Source organism: Stenella coeruleoalba (assembly GCF_951394435.1).
Source record: "Stenella coeruleoalba genome assembly, chromosome: 4".
Classification (NCBI taxonomy): Eukaryota; Metazoa; Chordata; class Mammalia; order Artiodactyla; family Delphinidae; genus Stenella; species Stenella coeruleoalba.
The window spans coordinates 1,113,333-1,126,705 of record NC_137149.1 but is presented as its reverse complement, the minus strand read 5'-3'; the positions used below and the strand labels follow the sequence as shown (position 1 = coordinate 1,126,705).

Here is a 13,373-nt window from a genome sequence, read left to right as displayed (position 1 = left end):
ATCCCAGCGGCCTCAGTGTTTTTCTTTTGATGGTATCTGACAGCAGTGGAAGTAAAAACTCCACCAAATACGTGGGCCAAAATATGATGCCAGAAAAACTCATTAAAAAGTGTTTTAAACAAACTGCCTTAAGTGACAGGGTCTGTGGAACTGAAGCTTTTAGTATTCCTCTTTAGAACTGCAGACCACCTTTTATTTAACTTTTTAGGATACTAATCTGAACTTGGACAAGAAAACTAGGAAAAACGTTTTGTATAGAATTTGCCTTTTCATGTCTCAGTAAGCTCCCAGGAGCTCAGCGAATTCTTCCTGTGTTGTCTTGACCGTGCCCAAATGTAAGAAATGTTCAGTTACCTACACCCACTAAGACTGGCCGAGAGCGCCACCCCACACCGCCCCGAGGCCCCTGCACGCCTGCGAGAGCAGAAGCCCACCCCCGAAGGCCCGGCCCCCTCTAATGGGCATAAGCAGCTGATGCTGAGAGAGCAGGGGACACCCCGTCCCCACCATGGACCACAGTGGAGACCACATCAGAAGTGCCGCCTTCTGACCCACTCCCTGCCTCACTACCCTGTTCCGAAAAAGCCCAAGGTGAGCATCTCTTCACAGATAGTCTAAAAACAGGACTCACGTCTACAATGAGAAGAAGAATCACAGGGAACAAAATAACAAGAAATTAAGACTCGACAACAAGCTCCTTGGGTAGTCTCTAGAGCTGGGAATCCCAGACTCCCTCTGGACAAAAAGGGCCATACCTACATTCTGAGGCTGCTTTTCATTTTGTTTTTATTAACGGCAAAGACTTCAGATTTGATGATGCTCTAGATGTCATGATACAGTGAAGTGTGAGAGCCTCAAACAGCTACAATTTCACTAGCGGATACTTTCCGAGTCCAGAAAAGAGAAGTCACATTACCACGGCAGTCCTGACTCACCTCGACACTCAGGGACCTAAAAACATGCCAGAATTTAAAGGACCAAAGCTGTGGACCCAAAGTCACGGAAGGCACAAGGCACGTGCACAGCGTGTGGGCCCCGCCATCCCGCTGCGTGAGCACACCAGCCCCGCGGGCAGCCCCGCTCACGCTGTCAGGTTAGGACCGGGTGAAAAATCACAGAACCAACATCTTGAAGACAGATTTCAAGCACAATTAAAAGCATCAATACTGAAGTACAGCCACGTACATTTACGCATACACCGTGTGTGTGTGTATTTCTCTCTGAAACAGACACGGCTCAGAGCACCTAACCTCCCTGCGTCTGTGGAGAACACCCGTGTCGCGCTGATTAAGCCTGCCCTTTATCACACTTCAGTGTGGGGAGCTAAGCGGCCTCTGTGTGCGTGCGTGGTGGTCACTATTATTATGAGTTTACCTCGTTCTCAGTTAAGGATGCGGAAGGAGAGGAGCTTTTGCTGAAGGCGAGCGACGCAGACGCCGCTGCGGGGGCCCGGTGCCGCTTCTTCAGGGGTTTGCAGGCGTCAGACAGATGTTTTGTGGCTGTAAGATAATTTTGGTTTATAAAGTAAAGTTTGAAACCTTAAACCCTCAATCTCTTTCCTGCTTTAAAAGTAGCCCGCTAATAAATGAAGTTTCTGAAGATGGATTTTCTGGGCTTAACTTTTTGTTGTGGAAAAATCAGGGCTGATGAGCTGGACAGTGAACTCCCACGTCCCCCTGCCCGGTCCCCAAACCCACGCCTGGGCCACACCAGTCTACCCACGCCTGGTGCCACGTCCCCTACGCCGCCCCCAAAGCCCCGCCTGGGCCACACCAGTCCACCCAAGCCTGATGTCAGGTCCCCCTGCCCGGCCCCCAACCCACCACCTGGGCCACACCAGTCCACCCACGCCTGGCGCCGCGTCCCCCTGCCGGCTCTTCTGCAGCAGATCCCAGGCATGTGGTTTTACCCATGGGAAGCTAGAGCGCCTCTGCACGTAAGGTCTGAATGCGGCCACAACAGCACTATCACACTTAAAAGAAACAACCCTTTCTATCATCAAATGTCCACTCAGTGTTCAAATTGTTCACAAACGTCTGTTTTTTTAAAACAGTCTGTTCAATTAATTTTTAAAAACCAGTACAGCTCTTTATGCAAAATAAGGGAAACAGAGCCATTTCCAATCTTCACTTACTCTGAATTTTATTTTCCTTTCTTATTATGATTTGGAGATGGTAAGCTTTCTTTAATGAACTACCAGACAGATACATCAAAAAGATAATTAATGAAAAGGTAAAAAGTGACCTGATTCCCCCTTCATTGTTTTGACAGTTATTTTTCACAAACATTTTAAGCTAGTTTCTTCAACATGTAGAACAGAAATAACCAGTCATTACTTTTGCTTTTTAGCTAATATACATGGAGAAGTGGGTACTAAAAACAGTGGGATTTACAGCAACAACTGGTACCATCAAGTCAGAAACCTGGACGTTTCTGATTCGAATCACTTCTCTAATATAATTTAAACTGAAAACAATACAGCCAAGTAGAAGTCAGCAGAAGAGTGACTTCAGTGACACTTGCTGACCATGAAAACAACTTCACACTAAAGCACTTCACCCTTAACCGCATGAGAACCTCCTCCCACCGCCCCCTCTAGGTCCCAGCTTCCTGCTCACACGCTCATCCCTGGCTCCACCCCCCCCAGGGGGGCTCCCCGAGGACAGGACCAGGCCGGCCGCCCACCGCCAGCCCAGGGGACCTGGAAGGAGCGCCGCCCACATTACCTGCCTGGCTCTTGAGCGAGGAGGCTGCCTCGATGGCCTTGCAAGAGCCTGTGCGGGATGTTTTGTCTGTGAACGTCTCTCTCTGTTATAAAAGGGGGGTTGGGGGGCGCGAAGGGAGGAAAGAAGGAAGGGAGAACAAAGAAAAAGAAAAAGGAAAGAAAGGGGAAAAGTCTCCAATGTGAACGAACACAGGCTGCTGAAAAGCCGTGTGACAGAAACGTCTTCCTGCGGAGGCGTGCTCTGCACAGACAGTCAGCGACTGTGGCCGCCCAGCTGACACCCTCTCCGTCACTGGGCCGATCCTCCCCTGCCCACCCGCCCCACTCTGACAGCTGCTGGGAGGGAGGGGCAGGGGCCAGGCCAACCCTGACCTAACCAGCCACTCTGAGAACCTGGAATGAGGCTCCTCGACATGCTACCAACCATCCTCTGGGTTCAGAGTGCAGCGAACCGGAGGGAGCGCCACTTCTGCCCTAGGGGAGCCCAGTCCATGAGAAGTGCGCCCGGTTCGCTCCAGCCCACCAGGCGGACCATTTCCAATCCTGAGATAAGCCCCAGACAAAGCTCACAAACAAAGATCATCCGAAAGCACATTTCACAACAGAAAAATAGCGCACACACAAAACTGTCATGAAGACTGGTCTAGCGCTCAGAATTCAAACAATGTAGTCTGGACAGCACTGGGGCACCACTGCCTCACAGCCACCCTGCCGCCCAGGAGGCCGAGTTTGCCCCGGACTCCAGCAGGGATGGGTCACAAGACCGGGGACAAAGTAACAGGTGCCCAGCACTGGGAATGCTACCTGGCCCATCCAAGTGCTCAAAGCATATTAGGAATTATGCCTGATATGGCTTATCAACTTGGGTTTATAAAAATCAAACTCAACACTACTCTCTTTAAAAATCATCTGCTATTTCCTGAGCTACTAGTTAGTAAAATTTCTGTCTAGCTACTTAATGTGAATTTTGGTATTTCAAATGTCCAGGGTCACACACATTTTTTTTTTTTTTTAGGTAAATCCTTTATACAAATATTTCAAAGCAACCAGTGTCAGCATGACTGCCAGTAAAGGACCACTTCAACGGCAGGTGGCCAGAGGAGAAACTGAATATGTGCTCCCAGGTAATTGCACACGTCAGTGTTACCTAGCTCATTACCTAGCTCATTGCTGGACACCTGACAGGTGCCCCGGGAGAGTGCTCTCCTGTCCATGAAATAGGTTCATAAAACCTATTTCAATGCCTTTAATGGATTTTTAAACTTCTTATGAAGCATAACATACAGTGGATTTTGATGTTCTCCTGTCAACTCATTATTTATACACTGAATAATATGCCCTACATTCAAGAGTCATTTTAAGTACACAATTTTGTTGAATCTGAACATCAAGAATTATTGAGTGTTGGGATGTGTTAAATTCCCTGGCAGATAAAAGCTTGCTCTCCTCAGCGGCCTTCTTGAGGAAGCTCAAAGGGGGAAGGCCAGCCCCAGCCTCCAGCTGACGCCTGCGGAGGACGCCTCCCCGCATCCCGCCTGTGGCCTGGGGGAACTGGTTCCCGCAGCCAGGCCCACTCAGGACGTAATTACCTTCCGAAGACTGTGCCTGTCAGTCCTGAGTCTCTTCCTGGGAGCGTCCTCAACTTCAGCATCTTCTATAGGGTCCTGTGTCCTCTTCGTGTGGTTTCTTTTTTTCCCATTTAAGTTACCTTGGAATGGGGATGGGGGAAACTTACATGAAAAACCCTCCACAAGCCGTCCTCTAGAGCACCGAGCAGCTGCCCAGCGCCTTCAGCGTGTAGCTCCAGCAGCGATGGGCCTCCTGAAACCCTGTTCATTTCCTCAGGGCCTAAGTACCACAGGTCAAACCTCTGCACTTTCCAAATGGCAAGTAGAAAATCCTTATCTCATCTAGGGATTATTATATTGGTATCTGTTACACTTTAATGTACTATAGCATTAAATCTAAATATAACCCAGTATTTTTACAAAATCCGTTAACACATTTCCTTAAAGAAGCATCTTAAGTGAAACAATCCATGTGTATCTGCAGACTGAGCGCCTTCTACATGTTTGCTTAACTGTGCCACATGTTAGGTGTCCTCAGGGAGACCACCTAATCTGAGACTTAAGGTGTCCGAACAGTACTGACAGAAAAACAAGACGTAAGGTAAGAATGCAGATTCTAGAGAGAGGACTAATTTGAACACGCCAAGGTTTATTTAACACAAATCCAGTGTCTCCATTTGCAGGACTGCTTTACAGAGGTTCAGGGTTTGCTCCTGGACTGTTCACCAAACATCTCCTGGGAGGGCAGTGTTGTCCTCAAACCCTACGGAGGGGGGCGGAGCACACCCGCCAGGAGGCTCAGGTCCCTGCGTCCAGCAGCCCTGGACTGATACGGGCCCGGGGCTCCGCCTCAGGTCCAGGCCCAACATTGCAAGAGAAGAGCAGAACCGGAGCGCTGGCCTCACCAGCTGCCAGTACCAGACTGGCATAAGCCGGCCTGAGAGTGGCCTTCACTAAGCTCTGGGCTGGCCTCAGGGGAACACCAGGAGAGGCCTGTGGAGCGGTGGCTGTGGATCCACGGGCCTGCCAGCACCTCCTCAGCACGTGTGCACTAGGTACTGCCCCCAGGGGAGGTGAAGTTGTAGTCCTTCGCCCTCTACATAAGGTCCTCCCCCTGTGTCGGGATGAGGCAGCGGTCGTTTCTTACAGAGATGAGCAAGATGGGCATCTGTCTGAATTCCTGACACTGAAAGGATGGGACAGCTGACACCATGGCCCATCATCTTGGGGTCCCTGAGAGGGAGGGCTCAAGGCCTGCAGGGCAAACACACACCTTACACACACTGGGGGCAGGGACCACCCATGCTCCTGTCTGCCAAGTACTCGGGATGGTGACAAAGTGGGACACACAATCAAGTCACACTCACTCTTCAAGGATAAGGTGAATCTGCCTTCAGTAAAACCTGACTATTCTTAAATCAGCAGTCACTGAAAAGGACACTTTTCTAGATGTAGCGTACTGATAGAGTCTGGTAAACTTCTTGCCTTTTAAAGAAAATACACAAATCCTAAACATCCTCCCTATTCTAAATCGTAGTATTCGCAACAAACCCTGAACAACTTGAATGAAGTTCACTATTGATATCATTAGATGGTTGCTGTGGAGTTCTAGAAAGCCCTAAAATCAAGATGGGAACACGTGCGAACAGAACAGGAAGGCAACACGGATGTAGGCCACCTCGGTGCTGACCGAGCTCGTGCCCACGAAGCTCGTGCCCACGAAGCACCCTGTCAGGCGGGTCTGGAGGCCTCTGCACGACTCTTCAATGACGAGGCTTGAGAGATGCAGAATTCTTTCGTATGCCCAAACACATCACACTTATCTTCCCATTACAGGTGTCAGTTTCCCACAGGCAGGGAGGACACACCCAACCGTGGTGACCTGTCTTCCCCAGAGCTCACAGCATTAAGCCTCCCTTCTCTTACCATAGCCCCGGGCAGAGCGGCACTTTTTGTTTCTTTGCCCTGAAGGCCTAAGAAAAGAACCAGAGGCTACCCACATTCAACGTCAGTCCACGGTCACCCTCCTCACCCTGTGAGCTCTCAGGCCAACAGGCCATGAACGGCCAGCCCCAGGGCCAGAGCGCCTGCCCACAGTGGGAAGCCCCCCACAAGGTGCAGGCGCAGCCCCAGCCGGGACGGCAGCCTCGCTGCAGGACAAAGGCCTGAGGTCTGACCCCGGCCCGTCACGTGAGCCTCGGCCCTGGAGGCCGCCTGGACTCCGTGCCTCCCTTCTGCTCCCTCACCACACCTCCCACACAGGCTGCAGGGGCAGGAGAACGAGGGGCCCGCAGGGCCACAGAGGATCCCATGGAACAGCTCTGGCGACAACGAGCAAGGAGACCAGGCAGCGGAGGTTGCTTTACTGTGACCGCTGCACTCGGGTCAGAGCCGGAGCGCAGGCCGCCACACGGCACACACCACGGCTACGCAGAGGACATGAGCACAGAGCTACGGTTACCAGAGTCTTCTTCAGACGGGGACGGGGCCACGAGGGCAAACTTGGTGTGATAGCGTGCTTTCTGTTTCTCGTTGAGCATATTCCACTGGGATCCAAGCAGCTCTTCAATCTCCTCGGCAGAGGCGTCCGGGTGCTCAGCGACAACCTGCGGACACAGGAAAGGTGCGATAGGAAGGCTGGACGCCCGAACGCACGCAATGCGCGCGGCACGGCCCCTGGCTACTCAGCACGTGGTGCTCTCACTCCCACGTCATGGAACTATGTCCCATAAAGGCTTCAAACAAAAACAGTGTTTACCTGATGTGTAACTCATTGAAAACAGCGCTGGTGGAAACAATTCCAGCTTATTTGTGTAAATGCAGGCAATGATAAGTGATAAGAGAAAAAGTAAACTTTTCCAAAATCACTAAACTGTCGGTAACTTGCAACTTCCTAGGCAGCCTTGAGTAGCCAGCAGGAGGAAACACCACCTCTGGGTGCAGGGGCGAGCCCTTGGCTGGTTTTCTCACTGGCTGTAGCACCAACCCTCCTCCTTTCAGGTCCGCGCTCAGGAGGGCGTAGACGTGGCCAAGGAGCCCCGCCCCGATGCACCCTGAGACAGCCACTCCTCACAGCCGGGACACAGAGCTCCCAGGCCCTGCAGCACACAGGAAATGCAGATCCTCAGGCCCCGCTCCGGGGACGCGCATCTTCACAAGGTCTCCAGAAGAGCCCCGTCACTGCGCTGTGAGGAGTGGGTCCGGGCCGTGCACTGTGATAATCGGTGCGGGGGGGGGGGGGGGAGGGGGTTAGGGTGTAAAACTATGGTGCTCAGGTCCCTGCCAAGGCCGCTCCAACCCAGCGGACCTGCTTCTGCTATTTTAAAGGTTTCCCATGGGTTCTAATGTGCCCTGACTTTGAGGACCACCAACAGCAGGGTGCGAGGTCCGTAAACCGCAGCCACAGAGCAGATCTGACCCACCTTCCTGTTTTCGTACGGCCTATGGACTAAGAATTGAGTTAACATTTTTAAATGTTGAAAAAAATCAGGGAACCCCCGATGGTCCAATGGTTAGGACTCAGGGCTTTCACTGCTGAGGGCGCGGGTTCAATCCCTGGTCAGGGAACTAAGATCCCGCAAGCCACACGGCATGGCAAAAAAAAAAAAAAAAAAATCAGAGGAGAAATATTTCATAGCACGTGATAATTAGAGGAAATTCGAGCATCAATGCCCACAGTAAAGTCTTCTCTGAACTCGGCCGCAGGCATGAACTCCCAAGTCCTCCGCGGCTGTTTGCAGGCTACGACAGCAGAGCGGAGGAAGTGCAACAGAGACCTCTGTGCCCCAGGGCCTTCCAAGAAAGCTTTGCCGACTGCGTCCGAGCACTGGCTGCTGGCTTGGGAGCCAGAGCCCAGGTTCAATGTGGCTTGTCCGCCACAGCTCTGAGAAGTAACTTGGGTAAGGGAAGGTGTGTCTCCACTGCCCTCTGTGACGGACTTACTGTGACACTTCATCAGTGGGTTGGTTCCTGTCACCACCTGGACCTACTACTTGCCCAGCCAACACGGCAGCCTCTGCCCCCAAACGCAAGCCCCAATCCACAACTCCGCCCCACAGATGGCTTCCTACGGCCTCCAGGGTCCCCGCGCCTCAACACGCCCACCTTGGCCCTGCCAGACACCAGCACCCCAGCAACTCTGCACGTCAAAGCCCGGCTCCGGCTCCCACGCTCCCCTGGGCATCCCTGTTCCCATCCTGCGCCTGCCTGGGTGTCTCCAGCCCCACACACGCCTGCTCTCTCCTCTCAACTTGGGGCACCCTCCCCTCCCGCCCAGCCTGCCTGCCACCCCACCCGCGGCCCCCAACACTTCCAGCAACAAAGATCTGAGACCCTCGCGGCAAAGGCTTCCATGCAGAGCTGCAGATCCAAGACTCCTGGAGCACAGCACATGCGTCTGCGGGGCTGTCGCCCAGCCCAGGCCACAGCATCCCCGATCAGAATGAAGGGTAATGTAAGTGCTCGCAGCTGCTTCCCCAAACAGGACTCCGAAGCCCCAGAGGTCACCCTGCCCCTCGCACCTGAAGCCCGTGCCAGGCTGGCCAGCTCCGCTCCTGCACGTCCTGTGCCTGCCCACCCTTCCTGGCTCTCCATCCTGTCCGCTCACCACTGACGCTCCATCCCAGAGGGCCCCCAGCCCAGGCCGCCGCAGGTGGGACTCCTGCCGCTGCGCGCCAGCCAGGCAGAGGTGCACCCACTCCCGTCAGCCCGCACCCATGCGCCTGAGCCACACGCCGGACGGCCCCCCACAGGCTGGGCGCACAGCAGGCTGGACCCGCTGACTGCACGGGCCCACGCGCCCGGAGACCTCCCCCTCCGCAGGCCGGCTGCAGGCGTCCTTTCAGCTCTCAGCCCGGCGCTGCCCGCTCGCACCCATGCAAGCAGCGCTCCGCCAGGACAGGAGATGCGCTGGCCACAGCTGCCGCCGGCCCGCGGTGCCCGCCTCCTGGGAGCGCCCAGGCGTTTTCACCCTCACCTCTGCTGGGCCCACGAGGGCCACGACCCCTCACCCCAACGCACAGTCTCATGAGGACGCCACACAGCACAACCGCTACAGGCTCTGCACGCGGGCACAGTCGGGGCCGGGTCCCGGTCTGCCTCCCGCCTGTGTCACTTCACTGCGGAGGGGCGGCTTCACCTCCTCGCGCTCAGCCAGGAGACAGGGCTCGCTGTGCTGTCACGAGAGCCGAACGGTTCCTCACGACAGTGTACTGGCAAGGTCTCCAACACGCGGAGCGCTCCACCACCACGGCCACCACTGTGTTTCTGATAAACTGTTTGAGACACACAACAGTACGGACAAGCAGCAGTCATCACGGCTGGCGCGGGCACAGCCGCCTGGCAGCCTCGAGCCCAGGCGCGGCGCCCGCAGGGGAGGAGGGGGTCGGGGGAAGCAGGCCCCGCGTGGAGCGAGGCGGTGAGATGCCTGCGCGCGGCTGGGGGAGGCGGTGGTTGTCCTGGTGGACACTTCCACAGTAGGTGTCCAAGCACAGCCTGGCCAAGAGCAAGGGCAGCCCCCGGAAGATGCCTCAGAAAAAGCCCGACCACACGCCGACAGGCTCGGCGGGCCGCAAGGCTGCCCACAAGCTCGCCCAGAAGCTGAACGCCCAACTGCGACGGGCGCATCCGTGTCGACGAGTCCTGGACCCCGACAGGCAGCATCACTCGCCCCACCGCCAGCCTCATCGCCAGCAGGAGCCGCAGGTCCCACCCTGCCCGTGCCCGCGGCTCTTCCTCCTCTGCTCACCCAGGCCCCTGTCCTCTCTTGTCCCTCAGACCTTCTCCTGACCATTGCTGATCAGGGGGAGGGGGGCTGCTCCTTTGTGAGGGTCTCGGTCCCTGGAGCCAGCAGGCCCTGGCCCCTCTGTGACAATGCTGTCTGGGGACCCAAGAGCTGCCCCCTCCTGTTCAGTCCATCTACCCTTCCAACCTCTGACTCCCCTGCCTGGTCCTGGGCCTCCCCTGACCTTGGAGGTCGGCTGGCTGCCTCAGGCCTCCCCGCTCTGGCAGCACTCAGCCCCTCGCGGGGAGGGGAGACTTGCAGGGACCGCCCTCCAGCTGCCTCTGGGCCTGGGAACAGCTAAGCAGGGTGGAGCCCCTCCCCTCCTCCTCAGCCACTGAAATGGGCAACAAAGGCTGGATTGGGGGTTTGTGTCCCCCTCACCCAGTCCCTTTGTAATGTTCATTAAAGCCTTTCCACTCCTTGGGAAAAAAAATATATGGAAAACCAAATACCCACAAACCCACACAGCTAAAATGTCACCAGCACGACCCGGGACGCCGTGGGCTCCTCAGAGGTTGCTCGCCCCTCCCCCGGCCTCCTCACACGTCTTCTGAGAACCTCCCGCGAGCCTCGCCTCTGTCCCCGGGCCTCCCTCCTGCCATCCGGCAGAGCCACTGGACGGTGCAGACACGGCCACACAGGACTTCCAAGTCTAGGGCGTAGAAGGCCTCCACCTGCCCCCTGTGACCACGTGCTGGGGGCACGACTGGCCTCCGAGTGGAGAGCAGCACCTTGCAGGAAGGTCCTCTGGCCCACTCTGGCCTTCAGATGAGGCTGCAGCCCCAGCTGACACCCTAACTGCGACCTCATGAGAGACCCTGAGGCAGCACCACCCAGCTGAGCTGCTCCCAAACTCCCGACCCAGAAACACCAAGACAAGCAATGCGTGTTGCTCTCTTAAGGCACTAAGCTTTGCGGTGACCTGTTACGCGGCAACAGACACCTAACACAAATGTTCATGCAGAGCTGAGACCTAAAACAGTGGTGCAACTCCAATGAAGCTGTAAAAATCAGGGTCAGAGAAAGTGGGAAGAGGCTTCAGAAATCGGAAACTGAGGCGAGAAACACCTGCTGATAAAAGTGCTACCAACACTGGTGCCTTAGTAAACTCTCTCCCCTCGCGGGAGGCCTCACCCAGCCACTCTCACCTCCTCGTGTGCAAACCACACACGGGCACGGCACGGCTGCTGGCAGCTGTCCGCCAGCCTCGCCAGCTCCTCACAGGCCACGGACCCGTCTCCCAGCACATGCCTCTCCCCCACCTCCAGCCCCTGGAGCGGCATTCAGGAGCAGAGGGAGCTGCACGTCCAAGCTACGCCTGCTGGACGAAGACGGACCATCAAAACGTGTTAACAAAGAGCTCAACCCGTTTCAAGAAGCTCTTCATTTGCAAGAAGAAAGCTGGAAATGTGCAGCAAAAAAAAGGAGGCAAGTGGCAACCAAATGTCCTTGACAGTCACAGTCTTCTATCTAGTGGCCCCAGAAAAGGAGGCTCCGCCCGCTCTGTCCCTCAAGGGCTGGCCACTGATTAACAATTACCAACCAAACAGAAACCATCCTTGGGTGCACCACCACTCTCCAAAAAGAAACCCCTAGAAAGACCCAGATTATTCTACAGGATGGAATCAGGGCGCAGCTTCCTCAATTCAAGTCTAGAATTACTCATTACAGGGCCAGCACAAACACGCTTGTTAATAACAGGTAAAGAATATCCTAGTAGCCATCACTTTTCTGACAACATGGAATTATCAAAGCCCACCAGCACCCAAACCCAGACAGGAGGGGAAGGGCTCATGGGGCTCACCCCCCGCAAAGACCAGGGAGAGGCAGCAGAACTGAACTGTAACTGTGCACCTTCAGTTTGGTGTTTGCACTGAGCGTGATGCCCATGGCAAAGCTGTGCAGAATGGGCTCTGGAGGGATGCTCAGAGGCAGAGAGGCTGTGCTGTGAGCTGCAGGGGGTCTGGGTGCACAGCACAGCCCCACGCGGCCGCCTCTGGCGTACAGCTCGTGAGCAATCTCCGCAGTGATGAACTTCTTGGTGCGTCTCGCAGTGCTGGAAGGGTTGACGGAGAGCAAGTTGGTTCCGCAGAAGTAAAAGGGATGGTCTTTGGAAAGTGGTCTGAATTCTCTTTCACACTTTCAAACGAGTGGAGACTGCGCGGAGATACGCAGGGACCAGGAAGAGGCCGAGTGCGGCCGGCTGGCGGTGCTGAGCTGTCACGGCCACGCCCTGCTCCCGGCTCCCCGGGCGTGATGGGGGTCCAGCTTCAAATACGGGTGTCGCACAGCCTGACCTTACAGCTCGCACCTCACTCACAGCAGGCCCGGCGCGGTAAGCGCACACTGCTCCGTGCTCCGGCTGGTCCCCACCCACAGATCCCCGCCAGGTGCCAGCACCTGGACAGAGGCGCGGACCTGGAGCTACACCCGGACTCTGCGTGGATGCAGGCAGGCAGGTAGGCCAAGCAAAACAGTGGGTATGCTGCACTTTTCACACTTTCGGTGACGGGATCTGCACATCCTTCAGCAACTTACTCTCCTCCTGGACGTGCAGTAAGTCTAGAGTTACGTGGCAGGACATGCCACCATCTGTCATTCCTTCCACAGCGTCTTACAGTTCTGAACACTGTGCTGCCTCCTTGGGCGCGAGGGCAAAACTCCTCAAGGGTAAATACCTTGCGGTGAAGTTACAAGACAAAGAGAATGTGCATCTTCAATTTCACTGGCTATTGCCAAATTTCTCTTGAAGCTAGGTGTAAGGAATGATCCTCTGCCAGCCCTGCATGGGGACTCCCACCGTGGCTTCATCTCCTTGACCACAGAGGCGCTGGGCTTGTGCCCACTCGCCTCACTATGACCGCGACACGAGGTTCCCTGCTGTTCCCGGGCTCAGCAGCCTCTCTTTGTGAACTCACTGGCCATCCAGGCTCTTCTGTAAACTGTCCTTCTCAAAGCCTTTCCACTCTGCCCTTCAGGGTCGCTTGAGCTCTGCACATATAGCTTTCATCTCATTTTAACGCAGCTCCTTTATGATCAGTCTGCCTTAAGAAACCCTCCCCCACAAAGAGACAAAGCTCTTCTCCCGTGGCGGCCGAGCGCTGACCTCACCGGTGCGGTCCCAGTGCCTGTCCTGAGCAGCGGCCCACTCAGCTGGCCAGCAGTCCTCTCCCACCTGCCTCCACACGCTTGCGAGTCTGCTTCTGGGTTCTGCTCTGTGCAGTTTTCGGTAACAGAACTTCCTCTGTGTGGGGCAAGTCCTCCGGCTGAGCTCTCTTCAAACGTGGCTATGCTAGCG

At 55.3% G+C, this 13,373-nt stretch overlaps 1 protein-coding gene across 6 annotated transcripts in view; it reads right to left on the bottom strand.

Annotated features, from left to right (window-relative positions):
• The window catches only part of NSD2 (nuclear receptor binding SET domain protein 2), a 73,921-nt gene that overhangs the window by 23,590 nt on the left and 36,958 nt on the right, over nucleotides 1-13,373 (bottom strand). For all 6 annotated transcript variants that reach the window (XM_079919892.1, XM_079919893.1, XM_079919890.1 and 3 more), the window contains exons 6-9: nucleotides 6,755-6,899; nucleotides 4,315-4,433; nucleotides 2,727-2,808; nucleotides 1,375-1,499 (exon numbers count right to left, since the gene is read on the bottom strand). In XM_079919892.1, the coding sequence (XP_079776018.1) occupies nucleotides 1,375-1,499; nucleotides 2,727-2,808; nucleotides 4,315-4,433; nucleotides 6,755-6,899 (471 nt within the window). The remainder of the gene's footprint in view (nucleotides 1-1,374; nucleotides 1,500-2,726; nucleotides 2,809-4,314; nucleotides 4,434-6,754; nucleotides 6,900-13,373) is intronic.